At 53.5% G+C, this 25603-nt stretch overlaps 1 protein-coding gene and 1 long non-coding RNA gene across 4 annotated transcripts in view; one reads left to right on the top strand and one right to left on the bottom strand.

Annotated features, from left to right (window-relative positions):
• KCND3 (potassium voltage-gated channel subfamily D member 3) overlaps positions 1-25603 on the bottom strand; it is a 99843-nt gene that overhangs the window by 4341 nt on the left and 69899 nt on the right. For all 3 annotated transcript variants that reach the window (XM_066204168.1, XM_066204170.1, XM_066204169.1), the window contains exons 3-5: positions 19873-20035; positions 8212-8313; positions 2510-2602 (exon numbers count right to left, since the gene is read on the bottom strand). In XM_066204168.1, the coding sequence (XP_066060265.1) occupies positions 2510-2602; positions 8212-8313; positions 19873-20035 (358 nt within the window). The remainder of the gene's footprint in view (positions 1-2509; positions 2603-8211; positions 8314-19872; positions 20036-25603) is intronic.
• Positions 2570-25603, top strand: part of LOC136301248 (uncharacterized) — a 51277-nt gene continuing 28243 nt past the window's right edge. Inside the window, exon 1 of the long non-coding RNA XR_010723825.1 lies at positions 2570-2696. This is a non-coding gene — a long non-coding RNA (uncharacterized lncRNA). The remainder of the gene's footprint in view (positions 2697-25603) is intronic.

Below are 25603 nucleotides of genomic sequence, written 5' to 3'. Positions count from 1 at the left end.
CCAGCTCGAGTTTGAATGGGCAACAGAACCTCCTCTCAGGCCCCTCAACCAGAATCCTTCTGACAATTCAGCTTCTGAGTGTTTTGTTCATGGAAAGAGAACAAAACCCAGAACAGCTTTATTACTTTGATCTTTTGAGAGCCCAAGGCAAAGGTTTCAGCTGCTGGTTCACCAGTCACAGATTGGGATTGTTTGGCTGTTGTGTCACCAATGGATTGTGGGGTTTGAACAAACTCTGTGAAAACACAGAGGAAAGGTTTGGGCTGAAGGACTGGGTTCAAGGCACTCAGCACTTTGAGGAAACAGCCTGTGAATGTCCACACTCAGTCTGGGAACTGGAATGAGAGGGAAAAAAACCCCTCCTTTTGTTTGAAACTCCATCTGCTGTGGGAATATGACAAAGTAATCTGTGTTGTGGCAGCCGCAAGTACTCCAGGGTCACTTTGTCATCTGACACAGCAGATTTGTGACCATTCACAGGCACTCAGCTGGAAGTGTGTGCCACTGAGAGCCCAGAGACCAGGCCAGGAAATGATGGACCTGGAGCATCCTCTGCCTGCGTTCAGGGAAGGTGAATTGCCCATTGAAACAAGCTTGCAACCATGGTACATTCCTCATTCCATTCCTGCAACTCGCTCACAAAATGACTCTTCAGTGTTTACAAACGCTTTTACTGCGATTTCAGTTTTCTGTTGCACAGTCAGATTACGTGAAGTGCAGGATCTCCGCACAAACCCACCGAACTTTCTGGCCCGATAATCTCAGGCCAGAATCCAGACCTGCTGTCTGAATTTGGTGCTACACCAGGGCAATAACTGCCTGAGAAACATGAGGGGAAAACCCCGTTGTGCAGATCCTCCCTCCGAGTTTTAATCAGAATTCAAGTGTCACTGTTACTGTTTGCTGGCAAACCCAACATTTGGAACATTTCCATGGTCTGAGCAGGTCTGTGAGCCGGCAGCGTCAGGCTCCGTTAGTGTGCTGGGCTGACACCGCCGGGGCACCACGCCCACTAGTTAGGAAGTCACGCCCACTAATTATGAAGCAACGCCCATTGATTAGGAAGCCACGCCCGGTGATTATGATGCCACACCCACTAATTAGGATGTCACGCCCATAATTACGGCACCACGCCCCAAAGCGGGGCAGGCTTTGGCCAGCAGCTGGTGCAGCCGCAGGTGTGCTCACCTGGCCCCGCACGGGTCAGGATTCCCGTGAGCCCCTCTGAAGGGCAGACCCTGCAGGCGGGGCTGGCAGCTTCTGCCTGCTTCGGCCAGTTTGGTCACGTTTTCCAATGAAAGGGTTTCGGTGAAATGTGGGTCGTAGCACTGAAGGTTTTAGGCAGAAAGTTTTAAACTGAAGAGTCAGGCTGTGAAATATCTGCTGGTAATGTAACATTGAAATAAAGGCAGCATGAGTTGTATAAAACAAGTTCAGTAGTCATTGATACAGGAAGAATCAGTTCACTGCCCTTGGCACGGGGGCCTTTAGAGCTCGTTGGGCTCAGGCTGCTGTAATTAATTAATTACTCAGCTTCTTCCAGTGTATCTCTGAGGCCTAAGTGGTGCTATTCCAGCACAAGCCAAACTATGGAAGTGAGGGTGATTTGTCTAAAAGAAACCCTTGCAAGTCAGAAATCAAAAGTACACTCGATGATGGATGCAGCTAGAACAAGGCATGAATATTTCAATATTGAATATTCCCCCCAGAATGAATCATGGTATAGATAATGCGTTCCTTTACTGCAGAACCTTTTATATAAACCTGGAAGCAAAACATATGTATCAAATAAATATCTGAAATGTTCCCAAAGACTCCTGCATACACAATCAGTCAGCAACGCAAACTCAAGCTCTGGCTCCCAGCACCCTGCAGGATGCAAACAGAGAAGTCGTGCTGTACAAACTGCCTGGGTGGCTTTAGATAAACCCCCTGCCCTTGCAACCAGACAGATGAGAACGGATGTGTGCAGCCCTTGAACCCCAGAACAGAGTTCACCCTCCCTGGGCCGTCTCCGGGGCTAAAGGGGATTTTTCCCAGCCTGTGGCACTGTGACCAGGCTGTGCTCTGCTGTCCCCAGCAGCATCTCCCTGCCCAGGCAGCAGCGCCGTCCCCTGGGGCTGTGCTGTGTCACTGACAGCACCGGGGAAATGCACTTCGGGTGTCTCTCAGGAGCGCTGAGGAGATGAAACTTCTCATTTCGAGCATCTCCCTGACCCTCTCCGAAACTCCTGTGTGCTCAGATGAATTGACTGAGAAGCTGCTGCTGGCTCTGTACAGGTGACTGAGGGGAGCAGATAATCCGTATTCATCCCTCTGCACAGGAATTACTGTTTTTATTTTAAGGACAATGAAGTAGAAGCGCATTTAACCGACTGCAGACTGTTCTGGGGAGCCCAGGGTGAGTGCCAGCCCTGGGGGGAGTGGGACAGGATCCCCTGGGAGCCCCCGAGCGAAATCTCCTCCCAGGGAGCCCCCCGAGGGAGGGAAGGGCCGTGTCGGTACTTACGGTTGTTTTTTCCAGGCAGTGCAGCAGATGGTGGTGTTGGCTCTCGATTAACGAGGTGCCTTTAGTCATGTGCTGCTCCTCCTCGCTGGATCCCTGAACGGCCACAGAGAGAGGAGGGAACAAAACGTAAACCGGGCGTGAAACCAGAACCAACAGAACCAGCAGTACCACACGAGCTGTCCCCGGGGTAGGGATAACAATTTCAGCGCTGCCAGCCCTCAGCTTTGTCTCCTGACTCTTAGCGAGTTTCCTCAGGTTTTTTCTTACGGATTTTGCTTGTGCACTGGACTCAGGTTTGATTCAAACCCTGTGTGTTCCCGGGTGTTCTGTATCGAGGGAGGGAACTGGGGAAGGGCTGCTCACTCACCTGCCAAGCGCAGGCATCAGAGGGCGAAGGAAAAAGGAATCTGTGCTGCTTTTCCAAAAGACAACAAGGCTGCTGAGCTCAGAATGCCAACTGCTGTGCCCGGAGCCTGTGCTGGGGGCAAAGCAAAGCTGTCCTGCCCCCCGGCTCTGCCGCCCGGGCACAGTGACCAAGGCTCCTGAGTCACGGCTGCACAGGGGCAGCGGTGGCACGGCTGCTCTTCAGGTTTCGGGACGTTCATTCCCTCAGTGCTGCCTGAGCCTCTGGCCTGGGAACCGCCCGTGATCTCAGCACGCGTTAACCCGCGTTGTGCCCTTGGGGATGGCGTTTCCAAAGGCAGCGAGTGATTCCAGCAGCAGTTGGGGTGCTGTGAGAAGTTTCCAGCAAGGGGGGCCTGACTTCAGTGATGCCTAAACCTGAGAGTGAAAAATGGATGTGCACGGCTTGAATGGCGGCTCGGCCCTGCTCAGGAGAGGAACCGGGCGGCAGAACATCTTGTTGCCCTCGAGGGGCTCCCGTTGGGCTGCGGTTGAAGCACTCAGCTAAATCACCCCCGTGGCCCATTGCCGGCACTGAGTGGCTCCGGGAGCCGCTCCCAGGCCGGGGCTGTGATCCCCCAGTGAAGGAATGACTGCCTCTGGCAGGTGCCAAAGCTGAAGTGGGACATTAAGGGAGCTGACTTCCTGAGCGCAGCATTAAGAGATTCCTGGGGGAATGCAGCTTAGGCAGGTTATGGGGGGGTTGTTGCTGTTGTTTTGGAGGATGAACATTCCCAGACGTATTTTTAGAAGCGGCCTAAAACCAGACATCAGTTCCATTTTTCCTATTAACAGCCCTCCTGGTGAGGAAACACATCCAGCAGGTCCTGCTGGCTCCTGCTGAGATGACTGGGGCCTCTGAAGGCTGCCTTGGAATGTTTCCCATGGAGGCCCTTGGAAGCCTTAAAGCAGAGATGATGCTGCACTAAAACACTGGGAAAAGAGAGAGGAAGAGCACATATTGCAAACAGTATCTTTTTATGGGGGTTTGCCTGGGAGGAAATGGGATCTGGAAGCCAAGACAGATCTTCCCCAGCCCTGGCAGGAGAGCCAAGGCAGTGGTTGGGTGTTGGCAGCACAGCCCAGGCTCTCCCTCTGCCTCCAGCCCAGGGCTGGGCTTGGCCCCGGGGTCTCAGGGGGTCCTGGCAGCGACCAGGAGTGACCTGGAGACCCAGGGAGTGGGATCTGTGCCTTATCTTTGGGGTGTTTTCCCATCGGCTCCGTGTTTCCAGGAGCAGAGAGCAGGAACCCCTAGAAGCCATCCCAGGTGGAGAGTGGGCTGAGACCTGCAGGAGCCGCTGCCCTGGGCCGGGGCCAACCTCCCACACTTGGCGTTTTGGGAGTGGCGCTGAGGAGAGGGATCCTGCAGACGCGGGTCCTGCATCAGTGGTTCCTGTGTGACTGCAGGCAGACAAAGTCTGCCTTTGGAGGAGTTTGGCTGCGGTGGAGGAGCTGCTGGGGGAAGGAGAGGTTTGCTCCTTCAGCAGGGATGCCAGGTTGGCAAGGATCTGATGCCAGTTGCCGTTCAGTTTGCTCCTGGAAGATATCCAGCGAGCTGCTGGGTGCCTGTGGGGAGGCTGTGGTGTCGGTTCTGAAATCCAGAATCCTTCCTCTTCGCCTCGATCTCAGTGCTCCATCAGTGGGCCCTGGGGAGCTGGTTCAGGCTGGACTGGCCCTGCCCAGGGCTTATCTGCGGCTTGTGGAAAGGGCCCAGAGCTCCTAGCCAGCCTCCCGTTCCTGGGATATTCACCTCCTGGCACTGCAGCTAAAAGGGAATTTCAGCTGTACAAGGAGATTAGTGCTAAGAGGATCTGTAGGCTGCTGCCAGGGGAAGAATCTCACCATCCCTTGAGCACTTCTGACATAAAGCCCGCTAAAAAAACCTCTAAATGAGAAGAAAACAGTCTGAGGAGTTCGTGTCTAGATGGCAAATGCCACAAATCCACACGTTTGTGGAGCACGAGTCTGCACTCTGGCTGGCAGCTGATCCCCTTCCTGCCGCTGTCCTGGGATGAATCCCCTTCCCTCCCCTGTGGGGAGGCTCCGGGCTGCACAGGGGCTGTGCCCGGGCCGGAGGGGTCAGCGTGCTCCTCCCGTGCCCAGGAGAGCACAGGGAACGTTCTGGAATCCCCGGCAGCCCCGGGGCTCCCATGGGTTGGTTTGGCTGCAGAGCCCCGGGCAGGGAGGGCTCCGTGTCCCCTCCCGGCGTCACACGGACTGCTGGGCCCTTGTCACACAGTGACACCTGAGCCAGGGCTGGGGGGACACTGGGGATGGCGGAGGGGATGTCACAGTGACCCCGTGAGCACAGAGCTCTGGGATCCCTGGGGTGGCAGAGGGATGTCACACCGTGATCCCAGAGCTCTGGGATCCCTGGGATGGCAGAGGGATGTCACACCATGATCCCAGAGCTGTGGGATCCCTGGGGTGGCAGAGGGATGTCACACCGGGATCCCAGAGCTCTGGGATCCCTGGGGTGGCAGAGGGATGTCACACCGTGATCCCAGAGCTGTGGGATCCCTGGGGTGGCAGAGGGATGTCACACCGTGATCCCAGAGCTGTGGGATCCCTGGGGTGGCAGAGGGATGTCACACCGGGATCCCAGAGCTGTGGGATCCCTGGGATGGCAGAGGGATGTCACACCGTGATCCCAGAGCTCTGGGATCCCTGGGGTGGCAGAGGGATGTCACACCGTGATCCCAGAGCTGTGGGATCCCTGGGGTGGCAGAGGGATGTCACACCGTGATCCCAGAGCTGTGGGATCCCTGGGATGGCAGAGGGATGTCACACCGTGCAGTAATTGCAGTTGGAATCGCTGCTGGGGGACGGAGCAGCCTGTGTTTGGCCGTGAACAAACCATTGCTGCTCCCACAGATCCTGGGCAAGGTGTCAAAACAGGCCTTGTACCTGAGCAGGGGAGCAGTTTGACACTAATTTGACTGACAAATACGCGCAGTATGGAGATAATACCTCGGTGCCTGTTACAGCCGCTACACAAGCCGCGCTCCTTTATGTTTTTACAGCTTAAAAAATTTGCCTGTCTAGACTTGCTGTCATTCACGTTTCGCTCTCTTTAGAAGAGTTTCTTGTTCTGCCATAAAACGAAAGGACATTAAATCTTGCCTCGTGGAATTAAGCTGGTCATGCACCCCTATAGGGAAGAAGGCTCTGCAGTGCTGTAATTAATTAGTGTCTCTACCTGGGGAGACAGAGAGTGTTGGGTCTTGGTTCTGGCCCAAACCCATCTGGGAATCTGTGATTTAGAGCTATGAGCCCACCAGGAGGGAAGTTACAGCCAGAAAACCTGGTGAAAACCTGCTGTAGGAGCTCCTATAGATCTAAATTTGGTTATTGTTGGCTAAAGAAAAAAATCCTCTACAACCCCTTTGGAAATGTTTCTGTTTTCCTTCCTGCGTCTACAGTAGCTTTTTAGCCAAAATGATCCTTTTCCCACTTATTTTTGGGCAGGTGCCAGAGAATGAACCCATTCAGCCAAGTATTTCTCTCAGCCTCGTGGGTTTTGGACTGCAGCACTGGTGTGTCAGCTGCTCCTCCCCGAGTGGCCTTGGCAGGGAGTTTTGGTTGACAAGAGAAGGGAGGACATCCTTGTGGGGATGACAGGCTGGAAGACCAAGTGCAAACTGAGTGACCCCACTAAGCTCTCCTGGCAATTTTAAAGACCAGATGCCTAAAGTTTGACAGGAAATTTCACATTTTTAGTCAAATTTTTGCATGTTTCTGGGTAATGAAATAGCAGGACCCCAGCAGAGCTGACTTCAGTCCTGACCATTCCTGTGTGGGGATAAAGCTCTGGGATGGGTGTGACCAGTCCTGGCCTTTGCTTGGCACAGAAACTTCTCCTGAGCTGCTCAGCAGAGCCAGATGGTCCCAGAGCAGATTTCCTGAGCTGCCGTTTGCGGAGCAGTGACGACGTTGGATGTGCAGTCAGGAGGATCCAGCTTGTTTTGGAAGGGAGAACAGAACTGCTCTGGGCCCCCACCTCCCGGATCCGTGCTGGTGTGAAACGTTCCTGCAGAGCAGATCAGGGACCACTGCAGGGCTCTGCGTGTCTCGGGCTGAGCACATCCCACGGGGCCGAACCCGGCGCTGCACGACTCCCCTGGGCTGAGCCCCCGCGCTGGGCCAGCTCTGGGCTCACGTCCTGGGGAGCAGCTCTCACAGGGGCTGGGGGGGCTCGGCTTTCATCTCACACAGTCCCTGGGGCTGGAAAAGCTCCCCCAGCTCCCTCAGCTGCTCCTCAGAGAACTTTCTCTCCAGACCCATCCCCAGCTTGCTGCTCCTCCCTGGGCGCTGAAGCAGGGATGTGTCCCAGGGAGAGAGGAATTGAGAATTAGATCCCAAGTGAGGCTGCACAAATGAGTTCTTGGTGGCTCTGGGGCTCAGTCACTCTTCATCTCTCCCTCTTTGCTCCCCACGTGCATGAAAGGCTGATTTATTTGAAATGAAATCCATGAAATGTGCTAATACCTGCTCTGGTGTTGATCAGGCTTAATGTAATAACCCCCTCTCGTGTTTGCTGGTTCTGCTGAGCAATCTGAGCACTTAAAACTTTCCTCCTCCTGAACAGCCAGAGGCCTCCAGAGGCCTTTAAAAACAAACCCACCGGCAGGCTGCCTGAAACAGGAGCTAGGGAATATTTTCCTGTCCTGTTGGAGATGACCAGATAGTACACATTAAGCTCCTGAAGAGTAAATGGAAGGCAGTGGGTGTTTATGGTGTGGGCTGTGCAAATCAGCCCAGCCCCAGCAGCTCCAGCACCCAGGGATCAGAGGGAGCCGTGAACCTGCTCCTTGCTGGAAAGCCAGACCCTCTCCTGGCTCAGGGAGGGAAGATTTTCCCTGCCATGGAGGGGAGCAGCTGGATTCCAGCTGTGCCTGCACATCCCGTGTGCGGTGTGTGATCAAATATCCCGTGTGCAGTGTGGGATCAATCAATCACAATCACAATCACAATCACAATCACAATCAGTCACCAGGTTGGAAGAGACCCCCAGGATCAACAAGTCCAACCCAACCCCAACTAAACCGTGGCCCCGAGTGCCACATCCAGGCTTTGTTCAAACACACGCAGGGATGGTGACTCCTGTGTGCAGGGTGTGATAGCACATCCTGAGTGCCAGGGGCTGGGCTGGGACCTGGGAGAGGGGAGATGGAGATGGAGCTGGGAGCTGATGGGATCGGGGGGCCCGGGTCCAGCCCTTCCCGGCAGGCCGGGTGGGAAGCGGCGGCGCCGGGCAGGGGTCGGGGCAGAGCAGGGACCAGGGCGGGGCCGGCACTCACCGTGAGCTCCAGCGCCTCGTTGAGGAGCCCGTTCCGTTTGCTGTGCAGGTACGCGTTGGAGCTGCCGGTCTTGGCCACGCGGATCCGCGCCAGGCGCGCCTTCTGCGGGGACACAGACGGGTTAGGGGGGACAGGGGGGCTGGGTTAGGAGTGGGGACAGTGGGGCTGGGACAGGGAGCTCAGGGCTGGGGAAACGGAACAGGGTTCTGCAATGGGGGGCTGCAGGCCCCCTGTGCATCCCAAAGTTCACTTTTGGGGAGATGCAGAGCACTGGAGCCTCGTCCTGGCCGTGCTCGTGGTGCAGGGCTTGTGGGCTGTCCCCTGTTCTCCCCACGCTGCCCAGGGACAGAGCTGAGCCCTTCCCGTGTCCCTGCACTGGCACTGGAACTTCATGAACTGGCATCTGATAAAATAACTCTGCCCCAAAATTTCCCATCTCCAGGGGGACAGGTTGGGTGAAGAAGCAGCCCAGAATAATGCCAACAAGAGAAACGAAGACGCCACCTCTTCCTTTTTGATTATTTTTGATGATTCCTTTTAACATTTTAACTTTTCAATTGCTGCCTGCTCCTCTGTGGAGTGATTTGCCTTTTCTCTTTTCTACTGTTAATTTATGACTCAAACATCGTTAAAAGTAAATACATGAAATAGCTGCAGCTATTAAAAAATAATTACATTGTGCTGTAGTTTAAAATGCTGCATAATCCCTTAAATAACGTGGAGCTCGTGATTTTCCCTTCTAATGAGAGGTGCTAACGGGTAAACACTGTGGGAAGGGGAGAGGCAGGAGGCAAATATCTGCAGTGGGTCCGGAGAGTGGAGACCTTTCAGGAGCTCTGTCCCTGCCCAGGTGTGAGCCACTCTGCCCCTCACTACTGGAAATATTGGGGAATATTGGGGAATATTGGGAATATTGGAAATATATTGGAAATACTGGAAATATTTGTCTAACCTCACGAGCTTGAGGCTCAAGCAGACAGTTTCTCAGGCACAGACGTGCACAGGATAAAGTTTTCAGCTTTAATTGGGTGACACAGACTGTGACCAGCCGGAAAAATAGGTCTTCTTTTGACCCCCCCAAAACGGGGCCATCTGAAACTGGCTTTGTTTTCTATTCCTCACCTAGATTTCACTGTCCCATTTTAAGGCTGAGCCTCCTGATCAGGGTGAGGGTGAGATCTCTGTGCCAGGCCAAGGTGCTCGGCCCGAGCCGGGCCAGGGCACAGACTGAGAGCACAACGGGAAGGTGAAATTGGATCTTCACTTCTCCTGAAGACTTTCCCAAGCTGCTGCGTTGCTCTGGGCCCTGAAGAGGACTGGCCTGAGGCTGCAACCTGAACAGAATCCGTGGGGGTTTTGCTGCTGTGGGGTGGGAGCCGTGGGAGAGAGCCGCGATGAGGGACTGAGCAATATTTCATTTCCCAGCACGTGGCATTGTCCCTCTGCTCCTGATAATTACATTTCCATCAAATTGGCTCTTCTGAACACGAGCACGTGCCTCTGTGTGTCTGCTCCTCACTTTTCACAGTGACCTCTCCGATCAGGAGTGGATTTGGGGCGCACTGTGGTTTTTCCAGGGACGCTCTGCTGGTCACCACTGAAGGTTCCCATTTCTCTCTGTGCCTGATGAAACATCAGTTCCTGTGCCCAGCTCCCCTCACCTGTGGCAGGAAAGGTTCATCCCCATCTTCAGCTCCGTCAGTTGTGAAAGTGGATTCGGTCTCAGGCTGTTGTAATGAACATTATTCCCTCTGCCTCCAGGCTAGCAGGGGATCAAATATTAATAGCTGTACTCCATGTGGAGTGGAGACGGTTCTGAGGTCTGTTCCCTTTTCCTTTTGAAACAGGGCCACTTGCTATCTAAATAATTAAGCCCCACAGCTTTTGTAGCTTAGAACAGACGTTGTTATTTTAAAAAATGTCAGTGGGGCAGGACAGAAGTTAATCCTGCACTCCTCACACAAAGGATCGTCACGGCACCCAGCTCCGGGTCCCCATCGTGATTAAATTTGGTAGATATCTTGATTAACTCAGCTAGAGAAGGTAATTAAAATTGGTGCCTAAAATTGGTTTGGCCCTCCAGACAGTTTCCTCCGTTGGACTAGAAACGACTCTAAAACAAGAGCCCAGGTTTTTCTGTCGATGTCTGTGAGCAAATGTGCGTTCTTTGGACAGGTCTCTGTCAGGTGACACAAGTGTTTGGGCGCCTGTGCTGTGTCTCTGTGGGCTCTGGCACTTTGGTCAAGCCTGGCAGCAAGGAAGGCTTTAAGATCTCCCAAACTGTGCCATCTTTCACCACGTGTGGACACGTTTTTATCCTCCCTGCCCTGCAGAGCTCACTGCTCCTGTCTGGGCACAGAGGATGGGCACTGGGGGCCTGGCCTCCTCTGGCCTTCTGCTGCAAACTTCACTTTTGGGAGGGGGATGGTTTTCTTCTGCACCTTCTCCCCCAAATGTGACAGACAAAGGTCAGCAGGGCCTGAGATCACCGTTACTGAAATAACCCCTGCACAGGAGGCTAAAAAAGGAAAAGCAAACGGCACACTGTGTCTGCATGGAGATGGGAGAGGAGTTGCTAGGAAACCACAGGAGCTCAAAATGCAGATGACCTAATCTGGAAGATAATTTATATGATGAAAATAATAATACTAATGACAGCCACTTACAGGTTAGAATGATTAATTTGGTTATCTCGGAGCCCACGTGTTTCTCAGAGCAGGATGGAAGGAAGGCAGGGCTCAGGGACTTCTGGGCTTTGCTGGTTTTTAGGAAACCGGAGGCTCAGGACAAGCAGAAAGGGCAGGGGAGACCTGCCCAGGTGGGGAGGGTGCAGCATCCCGGGGGTCTGCTCTTCCCAGGGGCACTGGCAGGGCACAGAGAAGAGCCTCAGTTCATCCCGCTGCTTTTTGGAGAAGTGCAGGGAGCAGGAGCTGCTGGCTGGGAGAAATGCTTTACCAGATGGCAGGCTCAGCAAACACCTAATTATTATTTATTAATGATTTCCATCCAGTTCTTATGGAGATAACACTCACTCTTGATTTATGTGCGATAAAAAAATGATTAAGCCACAACCTATGACACAATTCCATATTTGCCAGAAAACTCCAGTTTCTGGAGAACAGACCTGTTCTGGAGCAGGCAGGGAGGGGAGGGATTTTCGGGTCTCTCCATTAAGGGGCTCCCTCTGAGCTGCCCCTTCTCGAGGCCACAGCCTCCTCCACGAGCATTCCTGGCAGAAAGTGCAGCCACACGAGCTAATTGACCGTGTGTTACCTGCTAATTCCCCAGTAATTAACAGTTTGGGTGTTGCTGGTGGTTGCTGCAGGAGGTGAGCACCACTGGGGCTGAAATGGGGCTGCTCCCCAGAGCCATCGGTGGGTTTGGGTCTGGTTTTCATTCTCAGGGTGGAACATCACAGCCATTCAGCAAGTGCTGGATGCTCTGGCTTTTGTCTGCAGCTGTGGCTGGTTTGGGGTTTGGACTTTAAATTCCAGATGGAAGGGACATGTTGATGGAGAAGGTGACAGGCAGACTGTAGAGTTAAACAGAGCACAGCCCTGCTACAGCATCCAAGGGGAACTTTTCCTTCTCCTTTTCACCTCCTTTTTTTCCCCCTAAGAAACAAAGTATCCACATTTGGCTTTTACTTCCTCTCGGACCTTTACATTAAACGGCTTCTGAGCCAAGTTCAAACATTCTGTCACTTTTGCTTTGGGGGAGACGTTATAGAGCTGCATATGGAAATGAGGCGGTGTAGAACTCATTATATTCCTATATCATTTGACAGAACCACTTACAGTCAGACCTTGATCTTATTTTGGGCCTCTTCATTACTTTCCCAAGATGAAAGATTCCCCTCTCCTCCTCTGTGCCTCTCCTTTTCATGCCACCTTACCCTTGGCACCACTAAAGCAACAGAACATCATTTCCAATGAACTTTATCATTTAATCTTTTCCAACACTGGGGAACATCGTGTTCGGGCTATTTATAGGACAATGCACAGAATGTGGAGTTTCATGGGTCTGGGCCTCTCCCAGTCACAGATATCCTGGCTGATTAAACAGGGAATTTATGCAAAAGGGGCAGGATGGTCAGGCAGCCCCTGGAGCACTGGGCCTGCTCCCCTCCTGTTGTAAACTTCTCTTTGTACAATCTCATCTCGAGCTTAACAAGCCCTGGCTCAGATTTAGTGAAGCTCTTTACTCCTGTGGGATTTTTGTTTCAGAAGTTCTTTCTTCTGTTTAGAAAATTCCTTCTGACTTCCAGCCCGTGATGTCTGTGTATTCACCCACCCAGGAAGGGTTACAGCCAGGCCTTGATCTGTGTGAGGACTGACTTTAGGGACACTTTTCCCTTGACTGAATCATGGTTTACACTGGTGCTGCAGCTCGGCTGAAGCTCAGAGCCTCCCCTCTGCTGAAGTGCCCACACTGCCAGCCCAGCTGAGTGACAAAACCTCCTCTCTTCCCTCCTCTCTCCCTTCTCAAAATAATAATAATAATAAAAATTCCTCTAGACACTTTTTTTATAGTATTAATGCTGGAACAGATTTTTAGAGCTTGGGTCAGAATTGCTCCAAGGATGTGGTAAAAGAGGTGCCCAATTGTAGTGGGAATAATCTGCAATAACTGGAATTGTTATGGGGTGTAAATCAGGGTCAGAACTTGTCTAAAAACTTATGACTTTAGAAAAAGGACAAGGAAAGACCCTCGCATCTTTCTGCATCATTAACAGAGATGCTGCTGTTCTCCATTAGTCCAAACCCAGGCTCAGTGCTTCTCCGGGAGCCCAGAGTGATGAGCAGCTGCCTGCCTGTGATTTATCCCTCTGTCTTTTCTGATCCGTGTTTCCAGAGCTCACTTCTATAATCTCTTCCACACCGCTCACACCCCTCATTAATATCTGTAAAGTATTCAGGGGACGGAGGAATTAACGGAATTTGATCTGGTGTCACATGCCAAGGTCCCTGCCCTGATGGATAAGCACTAATTAATGGTGTGCAGCTGTGGCAGCTGCAGAGGGGAGGGGGTGGCTCAGGTGGTGCTGCCAGCGCTGGGCCAGGGGCTGTGGGACAGAGCTCCCGACACCACAACAAAGCTGTGCCAGGGCCGCCCTTCCTGCAGAAACTGCCCCTTGTGCTGACAAATCTCCTGCATCGGGGACAAATCCGTCCTGTTTCCTGCTGTGACTGAGACATGGTGTGAAGCTGAAAAGGAATGTGAGCAGCTCCTGGATCGGTGGGAAGGAATTCCAGCTGGGCATTGGGCCACTGCTGGCAGCAGCCTTTAATGGATGGATGGGCTTGCTTTGGAGGCTGAGCCCATAAACTGGAGCTCACTGATTGCAGCCCTTCCTTCCCGAGGAGACAGCTCCTTGTCTTATACAATTTGGGACTCAGGGAATTTGGAATAGCTGAACTGATGGAAAATGTTGTTTTGCTTTCCTCGATGATATGAAAGAACAGAGGCAGGATTCCTGGTTGGCTTGTTTGTTTGTTTGGGTTTTCTTCCCTGAACTCTATTAAGGGATGTGACAAACAGAGAAACAGGTACCTAGCCCAGCAAAAATGAAATATCTTTTAAAAAAAATAATATAAAAGCTTTTTTTTTTTTTTCCCTGTCAAAGACTGTTAAATACCAACAACAACAAAAACATATTCCACACAGATTCGTTCTGGTTGAAAAAAACCCAACAAACATGTTCTTTAAATGTCAGCCAGCTCCAGTTTTAACCTTATTGTTTCTCTCTCCCCCTAAGTTCCCAACCCCAGCCCCTGCTGGAACTGAGTCATGTTCTGTTGCTGAGCTCTCCTCAGACAGCTCCAGTCACTTTTCCTGGCCCTGCTTTTCCACGCTCTGAAGTTCAGGAGCCCACCTCCAAAATTCAGGGTGTCAGCTGAGAAACAGAACATTTCAAAGCTGACTCCCCTGCTCTGAGGCAAATCAATTATTATAATGGCCTCGTTATTGACAGCTGTGTGGGCCGCCTTCCTCCTGGGGACGGGATGACACAGCCCCGGATCCAGCCTCTCCCTGCACCGCTCCCCTCTCCCGGCGGCCTGGAACAGCCTGTTCCCACGTCCTCTCGAGGAACAGTCAGACATTCGTGTCCCTGCTCTTCCTTCCTTCTGGCTGGAGCCCCTTTTGGGCATCTCCGTAGTTCCCTCTTCCCCAGCCGCCTGTGTGCCGCCCTCTCCCGAGGAGCTGCAATAACCTCCCTCCTTCCATCCCTCCCTCTCTCCATCCCCTTCCTCTCCTCTTGCTCTGCCCAGCCCCTCCCTGCTGCTGGAACTGCCCTGGGATTTATCCTTTCATTCATCCCCCAGACCGTGCGTCCACTTCCCTGCCTGGCCCCGTTCATCCCCTCTGCTCTCTCGGCCCGGGACACGGCTTGCCGCTGGATATTTATTAAAGTTTTGTCCTGGTTCTGTCCTGGGCAGCCCTTGCCCTGCCGAAACCTGTGCGCGGCCCTCCCCTGGCAGCCTGCGGGGTGGAATGAGGAGTCTGTCTCGAGGCTTTCGCAGTGCGTTGCTTGTTCTCAGGGAGCCAAAGGGCCCCAGAAAATGAATGGAACGGGCTGAACACCCCGAGAGGCTGCAGTCGTCCAAAGCACATTTACTGCCGATTGAAGCCCGGCGCTGCAATTACCCCGCTGTGGGTTTGTTGGCACAGCCCCCGTGAGATGCAGCACCGAGGCCGTGCCAATCCCCCTGGGACCAGCAGCTATTCCAGCACCTCGGCTCATTGAGCAAATCTAACTCTTCAATGATAAACGCACTTCAGGCAGGGCTGGGCTTTTCTTCTCTTCCACCGCGTCTGAGCATTTGCATTTTTCCTGATGTTGTGAGCGCCTCGTTTTGTGCGAGGCCTCGCTTTGGACCTTGGCTTTCCCCCAGGCTGGGATCCAGAGCTAACCCTGCTGGGTTTTAACCCTCGGGGCTCTCCTGTCCCCCCGGGTCACCCCCAGCCCTCCAGCCCTGCCTGTCCCCGCTGCCTGTGCTGGGGACAGCCCCGCTGTGCCTCGGGGCTGTGCTGCCCCTTCCCCAGCTCCCCAACAACGAGCTGCTCCCCTTCCCCGCTGCTGCCAAAGGAGCAGCACTGCAGGAGCTGTCAGCAGCTGCCTCTGCCTTTTCTTGCCGGGGTGGAGAAGTGGGAGGTGTTGTCCTCCACCCGGCACCAGCTCCTGTCTCCTTCTCCTCCGTGCTGCATCTTTGCTGCGAGCCGAGCACCGAGAGGGGCTCCTCTGGCATCATCTGAATTACAAAGTCGTTCTATTGTCAAGCCTTTTAGGTGTCACATTCTCTTTTAAATCCAAGGCTGTGACATTCGCTGAAGAACAGCATCATTTCAAAGTCAGGAAGGTCTATTCTTAGCACATCAGTCAAAAAAAAAAAAAAAAAAAGGTGGGGGAAAAAGTCGTTGGGGAAGGAGAAAAACACAACAATTTCACCAAAATGAGCCTTGTCACAAATGATCAATTCGTCTTCCATTCCCACTGACCTGCTCCTTGCTGCTGCCAGAGGACAGAATTTGATGCCACAGCGCAATGAATTAAGATTTGCCAGATCTCCTTGTAATTAATTGTCTCACAGTACAGGTTTGGCAAAGAATAATTTATCTTTAAAGCGATTAGATCACTGCCAGTTGGGGTTTGTGTTTGGTGGAGGCTTTTTTTTTCTTTTTAAGGAACATTTCTCCTCAGTTGGTTGAAGAATAGATGCTGATGAGTAACAGCCACCTCCTGGTATTTTATTCACGTTACTGAAATACCTCCTCCTGCTAGACCAGAGCCCCCTCCAGGGTTGAGAGGCGAAGCTAGGACTGAGCTCGGAGGGACGCTGGGCTCTCCTGAGCTTGGGGAGCAGCTCAGAGCCCGCAGGGCTGCAGGGTCAGCTGCTCTCACAGCCCAAGCTCACTCTTCTCTCCTTTCCAAGCTGGCAGTGCCAACCCAGCCAGCCTGAGCCCTGCACAGCACTTCTGCCTTTGCTTTAGTCACTGGGAAAACTCAGCCCGAGTTCATGTAAAAAAATTAATAAGGTCCTTGGACTTACCTTGAAATCTACCTGTACATCATAAAAGTTATGATTCTCCCACTAAACAGAGCTCCCAAATCATTTACCCTGATACAAGCCCAAGGAGCTGCTCTTCAATTCAGAGAACAATAATTCACTGAGCTCCTGGTGTGCTGAAGGAAGCACAATCACTGCGTTCATTCAGAGCTGTCTCCTAAATTCTCTCACAAGGAGTTTCTGCTGGTGGGTTCTTCATATTCAAGGACTGAGAGAGCAAAGAGATTTTCCCAACCTTCTTGAAAAAGCCACGCAAATGTCTTTGTAGCTTCAGTGCGGATGGGATTCAGCTCAGTGTGGGATGATGCTGGAACAAGTGTGGTACCAAAGCAGATCCCGAGTGTCCCTCTGTACATCTGACCATCTCCAGAGGGACTGTCATTAATGTGCTTCTCCCCCTTTCCCTCTCTTTAGTATTCATGCAGTGCTGATCATGTGAAAATTACTCACACTTCTGACTTGAGAAAAGTTCCTTAACTGAGAAACTCCACCAATATCAAGGGAATTAGAAATTCAAATGGGGGGAAATTATACGCTGTGTGTGTCAATACAGCAAACCTTTATAAAAGCTGCAATCAATCATGTTGGCATCAAAGGTGGTGGGACTTTTCCCTGTTCCCAGGAGGATCAGAGTGAATAAAGGGAAAAGCTGAATCAGGGGAAGGAGCCTTGGTTTGGTGCCTGGAGAGAGGGGCTGCCCTATCCAGGGCACATCCATCCACACATCCAGGGCACATCCATCCACACATCCAGGGCACATCCATCCACACATCCAGGGCACATCCATCCTCACATCCAGGGCGCAGCCCTGCCCTCACTCAGCTCTGGGGCCTCTCTGGCTGTGGCCCAGGGTGCCCAAGCCTTGCCTGGCCCATTGCTCTGTCCTGGGTGGGCAGCAGTTGCTGCCTCTGCTTGTTCTGGTGCAGTTTCAGCACGACAGGAGCCTTCTCTCAGAGTCTTCAGTGCTTGAGATGGGCCCCTGGGCGCTGTCCCCATGGAGCTCTCCCTGAGCGTCCCTGTCCTCCCCTGTTTGCCACCTCACCTGCTCCCGTCCCAGGTGAAACCCCAAATCCTCCTGGCTGGGTGCAGCCTCGCTCCAGACAACTCTGCAATGACTGAAACTCGGTAACTGGATGCTCTGATCCCCTCTGGATCCCCTCTGGATGCCCTCTGGATCCCAGTGTCAGCTCCTACAGGGCAGAGCAGGGCACACAGGGGCCTTTCCCACACCTTCACTCTCCTTTCACCTCTGTGGTGCTGTGTGATTGAACAAATGAACAACTGTCCCTCCAAAAGCCCTCCCCAGGCTCACACGGGCCGTGTCAAAGCTCGGGCGGGGCTTTGGAAAGCCCAGCAGGGACTGGCTGGGGCTGCAGCTGATTCCTGCACGGTTCTGTCTCCCTGCTACTCCCCTTTTGTGTTTTGACTGCCAAATTTTGTGGTTTTGTAGGTCTTGTATCTGAGCTCTCTGCTGTCAGCTCGCTGAGATGCAGGAAGGAGGCACAGCCCAGATGCTTGCCTGAAGCAGAAATAACACATTTTTCTACTACTGTTCTCCATCGGGTCCCCTGAGCCTTGAATTTCTGGCAGACATCATTCCACAGGGGGAAAAAGAACCTCAGGCCTTTGGTTTGCAGTTGTTGTAAAAACCTGATTCTGGCTGTGGTGTAATTTAGCAGATTGAAACAGAGATATAGTAAATCTGTTATACTCTCTCAGTGACTCAGTGAGCTTCCACTGGCAAAAAAAACACAACTGTTCAGAGTTTGGAATATTCAGTAATCACACTGCCAGGGGCTTTTGTGTATCCCCAGTGTTGCAGTCCCAGCTCTGGGGGGCGTGTGCCGATAACTGCGTGTTGCTGGGTGGTGTATTTGGAAGTACAGAGAGACAAGAAGGAGCCAGGCAGCCAGAAGGATAAACAGCCCCTGGGGCTGATTTCAGGGGTTTGTGCACACAGTTACATGTTTGTGTCAGACAAGTCTGTAGGAAAGGTGAGTAATAACAGCCCTGGTGCTCCTGATGCCGAAAATACAGCGGGGCAGTGAGTGCAGGAACGAGGACTTCAGGTGGGGCACACTCCTCTTTCCAAGGAGGGATGTATAAATCATCCCGGTCAGACTTTGGGTCAACCAGTGTTGGAATTTTGTGGGATCGTATGAGTTTATTTTCCTTGTGCTAGAAACGTGCTTGGGTAAGTTATTGCTGGGTGCAATTTTATGACATATAATAGGAGAATTCTGTACAATTACCCACCCAGGTGTGTGTGAGGTTTCCACATTCCCCTGGTGTGAAAAGTGGCTCAGAGCCATCAGAACAGTGAAACACGTGTGGAGGGGGGTTCTGCAGCTGAAATTTGACAACAATGGTTTTTCAGAGCACAAGTCCTGGAGAGAAGCCAGGCAGGAATGACTGTGCCGTATTTTGCTTTATTTTGGGGTCTTTTGCTTTGGGGGGACTGGCAGTTCAGTCCCTGCCCGTGTTCCGGGGTTCCCATCAGTGTCTGTTGCAGGGTGTGAGTGTGGGCACCTCCTCTCCTCTCTTTGTGCTGTATTTGGTGCTGGGGGTGGGTTTTGTCTGCTCTGTGCCCTTTTCCTGAGCCGAGGGGGCACTGGCAGGTCCTGGCCTTAGCAATGTGTCTGTGGAACAGCCCAGTCTGGTGCACCAGCCGAAATGGCTGTGGGTAATCTTATCAAACCACCTGCAGTTCTGTTGTTAGAGCTCTCAGCAATTCCTCAAGGTTACTGAGAAAACAACAGGCTCAGAAATAAGGACAGAGAGCCTGAGAAACTGTCTGCAGAAAATGTAAACCCTGGACAGGGGGAGCACAAGGTGAGGATGGACATTGACCAGCTGGATGTCCTGAAGGATGTGTGCCTGCCTCAGGGAGAAGCAGCTCGGCCAACCCAGAGACCCAGGTGGACAGCAGAGCCAGAATCTGTATCTGCCATGAAATGTGGACAATAAATGGCTTCTGCTGGAATCACATTGGCTCTGTCATCCAGTGGCCCATTTCCCCCTGCACTGGCCACGGTGTGGGACTGCTCAGGGACGGTTTTGAGGGGACAGGGATGGTCCAAGGATGGGACAGGGATGGTTTTGAGGACACAGGGATGGTCCAGGGATGGTTTTGAGGGGACAGGGATGGTCCAGGGGTGGTCCAGGGATGGTTTTGAGGGGACAGGGATGGTCCAGGGATGGTTTTGAGGGGACAGGGATGGTCCAGGGGTGGTCCAGGGATGGTTTCGAGGACACAGGGATGGTCCAGGGATGGTTTTGAGGGAACAGGGATGGTCCAGGGGTGGTCCAGGGATGGTTTCGAGGACACAGGGATGGTCCAGGGATGGTTTTGAGGGGACAGGGATGGTCCAGGGGTGGTCCAGGGATGGTTTCGAGGACACAGGGATGGTCCAGGGATGGTTTTGAGGGAACAGGGATGGTCCAGGGGTGGTCCAGGGATGGTTTTGAGGGGATTTTCTGAGCGTGCAGGGGCAGAGCACAGGCTGTGAGGGTGGCAGGTGCCCGGGGGCTCACAGAGCAGGGCTCACAGCGTCCCTGTGCCCGCAGGGGACAGGCAGGGCGGGTCACTCACCTTCTGTGCCCGGCGCTTGTCGGCGCGCTGGTTCTGGTGGTAGATGCGGCTGAAGTTGGAGACGATGACGGGCACGGGCAGGGCGATGACCAGCACCCCGCTCAGGGAGCAGATGGAGCCAAAGATCTTCCCAGCAATGGTCTTGGGCACCATGTCACCATAACTGCAGGGCACAAACACACGGGGGGCCCTCCTTCAGTGCCAGCCTGGCCCCGGGCAGCGCTCAGGGACAGGGACACTCGTGGTGCTGCCACCAGGCACGGCCACCCCGCCCTGCCTGGCAGCTGAGCCACCACAGAAAGGCACCTTGGGGGCAGAAGTGCTGCTCCAGGCAGCTGCTGGGTGTCTAAATCCACAGCCTCCTGCGCCCAGCTCTCCATGCAGATGAGCTCCAGCACAGTTACAGCTCCGTGCCTGCTGGGGAGCAGGTTCATCTGTCCTCATTCCCCGGCACCCAGGTGCAAATGAGGACGGATTTACACTCCCACCTCCAGCCCCAGCAGCTCCCCTGCCATCTGCACAGGCAGAAATTTGGGGCTTGGTCAAAGTCTGCATTCAGTGAAAGGTGAATTCGCAGGGATGTGAGACCAGCTGAAAAATATCCCTACAAAGCTCTGATGGGGTTGGACCCAACAGCCTTCTGCTGGAATTTGTGTGGCATGAACAGCCTGTGGAGCTGCTGGGGCAAGTGCAGGGGAGGCTGTGGAGATGCTCTGGGGACTGGAGCCCCTCTGCTCTGGAGAAAAGCTGAAAACTGAAATGTAGAGAAGCCCCTGGTTGCTATCAGATGGTGTTAGGGCTTTCTGTGGTTATCTTTGAGATGTTCTGCTGCCTGGTGCAGCAAATGTTGGAAAGAGAAATGATTTACCACAATTGAGGCTTTGTTTTTACATTCGGTGTCAGTCTGTGACCAACAAAGGGCTTTGAGGGGAATGGAGCTGAGCTAAGAAAAATCGACATCCAAGAGGAAAACCAAACATTTCAAAACACCTTTTTTTATCAGCTGAACTTCCCGTCCCCATGCAAGAACTTGTTGGTTCGAGGGGCTGAATAAGAGCAGGAGTCCTTGCACGTTACATGCTGCAGGCACCATTAGCCAGGGCTTATTTACCGCAGGCAGGATCCTTCTCCTGCCTTCCCCCACATCAAAACCCCTCAGAATGCCTCCCATCAATAGCTTCCTCTCCATGTCTATTAACTTTTTAGCTGCTGCGTTATGCAAAGATCATTTCAAAGCTCTTGCTAAGTGACAAGCTCTTCTACCTCATTTAACACTGGTCTAAAAAAAAAAAAAATCTCACTTTTCTCCTGCAGGCCCTTAACACAAAAAGGCTGAAAATTAATCATATGCCTCAAACATGATCTCAGTGACCTGGAGCATGGAGAAACAGCCCTTCTGTGCATTTGTGGAGAGTATAATAATAAGTGTCTGGCTCACAGTCTGTCTCGGGGAGTTTTGTTCTTACACGCAGACTGAGAGTTACCTCATTGCTGGGGACTTCAGAGGAGGTGCCTTAAAACAGCCCCGGAGGGATCAAACCCTGGGAGCTGAAGGGTTTTGTGGGGAGATGGAGAAGTTCGTTTGCCAGGTCCTGTGAGAGAGGCTGCAGTGGGGAGCTCTGCAGGGACAGGGACACAGGGACACAGGGACACAGGGACACAGGGACAGGGACAGGGACAGGGACAGGGACAGGGACAGGGACACAGGGACAGGGACAGGGACAGGGACAGGGACAGGACAGGGACGGGGCAGGGACAGGGACAGGGACAGGGACAGGGACAGGGACACAGGGACACAGGGACACAGGGACAGGGACACAGGGACACAGGGAGACAGGGACAGGGACACAGGGACAGGGACAGGGACACAGGGACAGGGACAGGGACAGGGACAGGGCAGGGACAGGACCCAGCAGAGGTGACTGATCCTGGGCCACTGCAGCTCTCCTGGAGGATTCTCCCGGGTTCCTCCCTCTGGGATGTGCTGCCTTGGGCACTGGGAGCATGTCTGGCCTCCCGGGGCCGAGCTGTGACGGGAAATGTCAGCCCTGAGGTTTGGGGATGTCCCAGATTGGTTTGCCAGAGGCAAACCCAGCCAGAGCTCCATGTGCCCCCCCTGGCCTGACCGAGGGGCCTCCCTGTGACTTTGGCTGGGCTGGACTGAGCCTCTGGTCTGCGACTGTTCTGCTGCTCTACTGACACCCCCAGCTCCTGCAATATTCATTGCTGGAGAGCCTAGTTCTGTCCTGATGCTCCTAATGGCACCGTGGCGTATTTATTCCAGGTACAGTGCCAGGCCAGCTCAGCTATTGGATTGCAGTTAGCACTAATTAGGCATTTCAAACCCAAAACTTCTTTTCCCCACATTGGGATGAGAGAACTCAACTTTCCCATTAATTTGTTCAGTAAAAGGCAACTTGTCATCTAAAAAACTTCTCCAGAAAGTGCATTTAAAGCAATTCATCAATAATCTCATTAGAGCAGTGAGGAGATAGAGGAGCTGGGTAATGATTAACTTTCAGAGGGTCTAAGGGGGTGTTCGAGCTGCACCAACACACCAGGAGGCTGCGAGTTCCAGAGGGTTTAATGTGACCTGCAGTAAATCATTGTGACTTTCTGTGCCTGGGCTCCCCACTGAGGGAGGGGCAGTGAATTCCTCTCTCTGTGCCTGGCTGGGGGGTCCCGCAGAGCAGAGACCCCTCGTGCTGAGCACTGAAACTCTGATAATGCAGATTCTCAGTGGGGGGACCTGGGGTGCCCCAGCCTGGCCTGGCGGCAGCTCCTCCACCTGCACTGGGCAGCCTGCAGGGAAAAGCATTCCCGGGTTATTTGGCCAGGAATAACCTGCAGGGAAAAGCATTCCCGGGTTATTTGGCCAGGAATAACCTGCAGGGAAAAGCATTCCCGGGTTATTTGGCCAGGAATAACCTGCAGGGAAAAGCATTCCCGGGTTATTTGGCCAGGAATCCACCTGGATCACAACAAGCTGAGCCCATTTTCAGCTGCTGAATTCAAAGGAATGGTGGAAGGTGTCCCTGTCCCTGTCCCTGTCCCTGTCCCTGTCCCTGCCCCTGTCCCAGCAGGGGAGGAGTGAGAGGAGGTTTAAGGTCCTCCCAAGCTGGAACCTTCCAGAGTTCCTGGCTGTGCCCCCTGGCTGTGCCAGGTGGGTGCCCTCACCTGGGGCAGGTGTGCCAGGGGAGCTGCCGCATCCCCTCCGTGCTCCCTGCCCCGGCAGGAGCCCCAGAGCCTCCCACTGCTCTGTCCCGTTTCCCAGGGCAGGGCTGTGCTTTGTCCCCCTCCCCATCCTGCTGTTCCCTTTCCTGCCACGGGAACACTCTGAGACTGACTCAGTGCACACACAACATAAACTTCAGGTGAATCCCTAAACAGCCAAACCAGGGGGGGGAAAAAAAATCAGAAAATGACTTTTAAGTGGTCACTCTTTAGACTGGAGAACGCTGCACGCAGAACTTCAAGGGGGTTTTTAATTTATTTTTTTTAATCATTTCTCGTGTGACTTGTGTGTTCTTTGGCTGGCAAAGGGGTGGTGTGTCACTCACCCTAATTAGCAGCTATTAGTCCTGACAACATAAGGCGCTGTTGTTTCTCTCCCTGCCAGCAGAGAGGTGTTACCGATGGAGGCCGCTGCTCCTGAGCCCGGCTTCGAGCTCAGGGGTGTCTGGGCGCTCTCAGCTGCCCAGGCGGAGACAGCAATAAAAAAACAACGTGCCCAAGAGCTCATCCAGTGCCCCACTGTGAAACGATGTCTCTGATGCTCCTGCATTCCCTGCAGCCGCACAGCCCCGGGAACAGCTGGGAGACCTCACCCAGGGCCCCCGGGAGGGAGGGACAGCTCTGTGCTGACAGGGACACAGCTCTGCACAGGGTGCTCCTCTCCTGCACCTTTTGGTTGTGCCAGCTCTTCACCGGGTGAGGCACGGAGCTGGGGAGGGGCTGCTGGTGATAAATCGCCATTTCTTACAGCCTGGAGCTGCAAATCGCCATCTCGAACATTTATAACAAGGAGCTGTGGACTCCACGGGTTCCTTCAGGCCCTGGAAGGGGCTCTGAGCTCTGCCTGGAGCCTCCTGTCCTCCAGGTGAGCAGCCCCAGCTCTCCCATGGGGGGTGATCAGCTCCAGTGGCCTCCTCTGGGCTCATGGCAGCCCTGGGGTCCCCAGGAGCAGTGTGGGGGGACAGCAGAGCTGTCCTTGGGCACAGCATCAGCCCCCAGAGAGCCCAGGTGTCCCTGGGGGGGTCCCAGGCCAGCACAGGGGCCAGGGGAAGGTGCTCGTCCACCCACGGGCAGGTTCTGCGTTTCCTGTCCCATGTTGAACGCTCAGGGGACACTGGCTGCCCCAGTCGGGGCGGGTTTCACAGCCAGGGAAAGTGAGAATCTCCCGGAGCTGGGACGGAAGGATGCTCTCCCCGGGCCGGTGTTTCTGCCTCACACTGCACCAACAGCTCCCGGGGAGCTGCCTTCTCTCTGGAACCTTCAGCCCAGCACAGCAGAGGCAAAGGAGGATTTTGCTCCAGGCTCTGAGCGTCTGCCTTTAGGATAGCAGGGACACAATAATATCATTATGTACTCTACAATGGGCCGTGATTTTGAAAGCCTTTTTGCAGGAAAGAGCTGCAATAAAGCGCGGAATTCGCTCTCCAGGTGCCGCAGACCCCATTTTACACCCCCAGCAATTCCCTCGGCGGTTCCCACCGAGGAGAGGAAAGCGGGTAAGATTCAGCCAAAGGCTTCGGGGGCATGGCCAGAGTGGGAATATTGCACGTGGCAGCTCCTGTCCCTCCGTCTCACAGGTGCAAGCCGAGGTAACCCCGCCAAGGCTGCTCTGAGCCCAGTGAAATAATGGTTGTGTCACTCCCAATGATCCAAGGGGAACAAAGGCGACCACTGCTCGTTCCTCCCTGGGCTCCGCACACGGTGAGAGGGCAGGGAGTTAACAGCTGGGGCACGTGGATCTTTGGTTTGGGGTTGAATTCCTCATTCCCCACCCACCCGGCTGGAATGAGCCCCCGGAGCTCCCCCGAGCTGCTCTGCCACCCAGGCAATGGAAGGACCTTTCAAAAGCCATTTATTCCGTTTATTCCACCCCCTGCCGCGAGCAGGGACGTTCCCAGCCGCCCCAGGTTGCGCAGAGCCCCGTCCTCCCCACCCTGCGTGTCCCCGGGGCTGTCCGGGTGTGTTTTTGGGAATCCCAGGGGCGCAGCCCGCTTTGGGCCGGGGGCTCCTGCCAGGCCGAGCTGTAAACACAGCCACGCCGGCTTTGAAGCAGGAGAATCCGCAGCCAGCCTGTCAAACGCCAGCCTCGAACAGTAAATCAGCCGTGGCCGGGGAAGTACAGAGCCTATTTCATGCTAGGATTCTTTTACATTAAATATACTTATTTTCTGCCTTGTTTGGAGCCGGGCACTTCCCCAGCTGGGTATTCAACTGCGAGATCTGGCATGGTTTCACACTACTGTTTTCTTTCTCCCTGGCATCATTCATTTGGTAATGTTTTCATGGATGCTCCAGAAATTCTGCTGCAGTTCCAGCCCTGAGCCAAGCTGTGAGGACGAGGGCTGGAGATGCCTATCAGCTCCAGCAGCAGCAGCAGATTATCTTCAGCACTTGGAGTCACTTTGATTTTCACTAAAGCTGCGGTCAGCAGTTGCTTAGTGGGGATTTTCCAGGTAAAGTTGCCTTTCTGATATTGTCCTGGTTTATAAATTCGTAT

The sequence above is a fragment of the Chamaea fasciata genome, unplaced genomic scaffold (assembly GCF_029207755.1).
Source record: "Chamaea fasciata isolate MVZ Bird 193981 ecotype frontalis unplaced genomic scaffold, bChaFas1.0.hap1 SCAF_25, whole genome shotgun sequence".
In the NCBI taxonomy this organism is placed as follows: domain Eukaryota; kingdom Metazoa; phylum Chordata; class Aves; order Passeriformes; family Sylviidae; genus Chamaea; species Chamaea fasciata.
The sequence above is the reverse complement of the archived record's forward strand: the minus strand, read 5'-3'. Positions and strand labels throughout refer to the sequence as shown.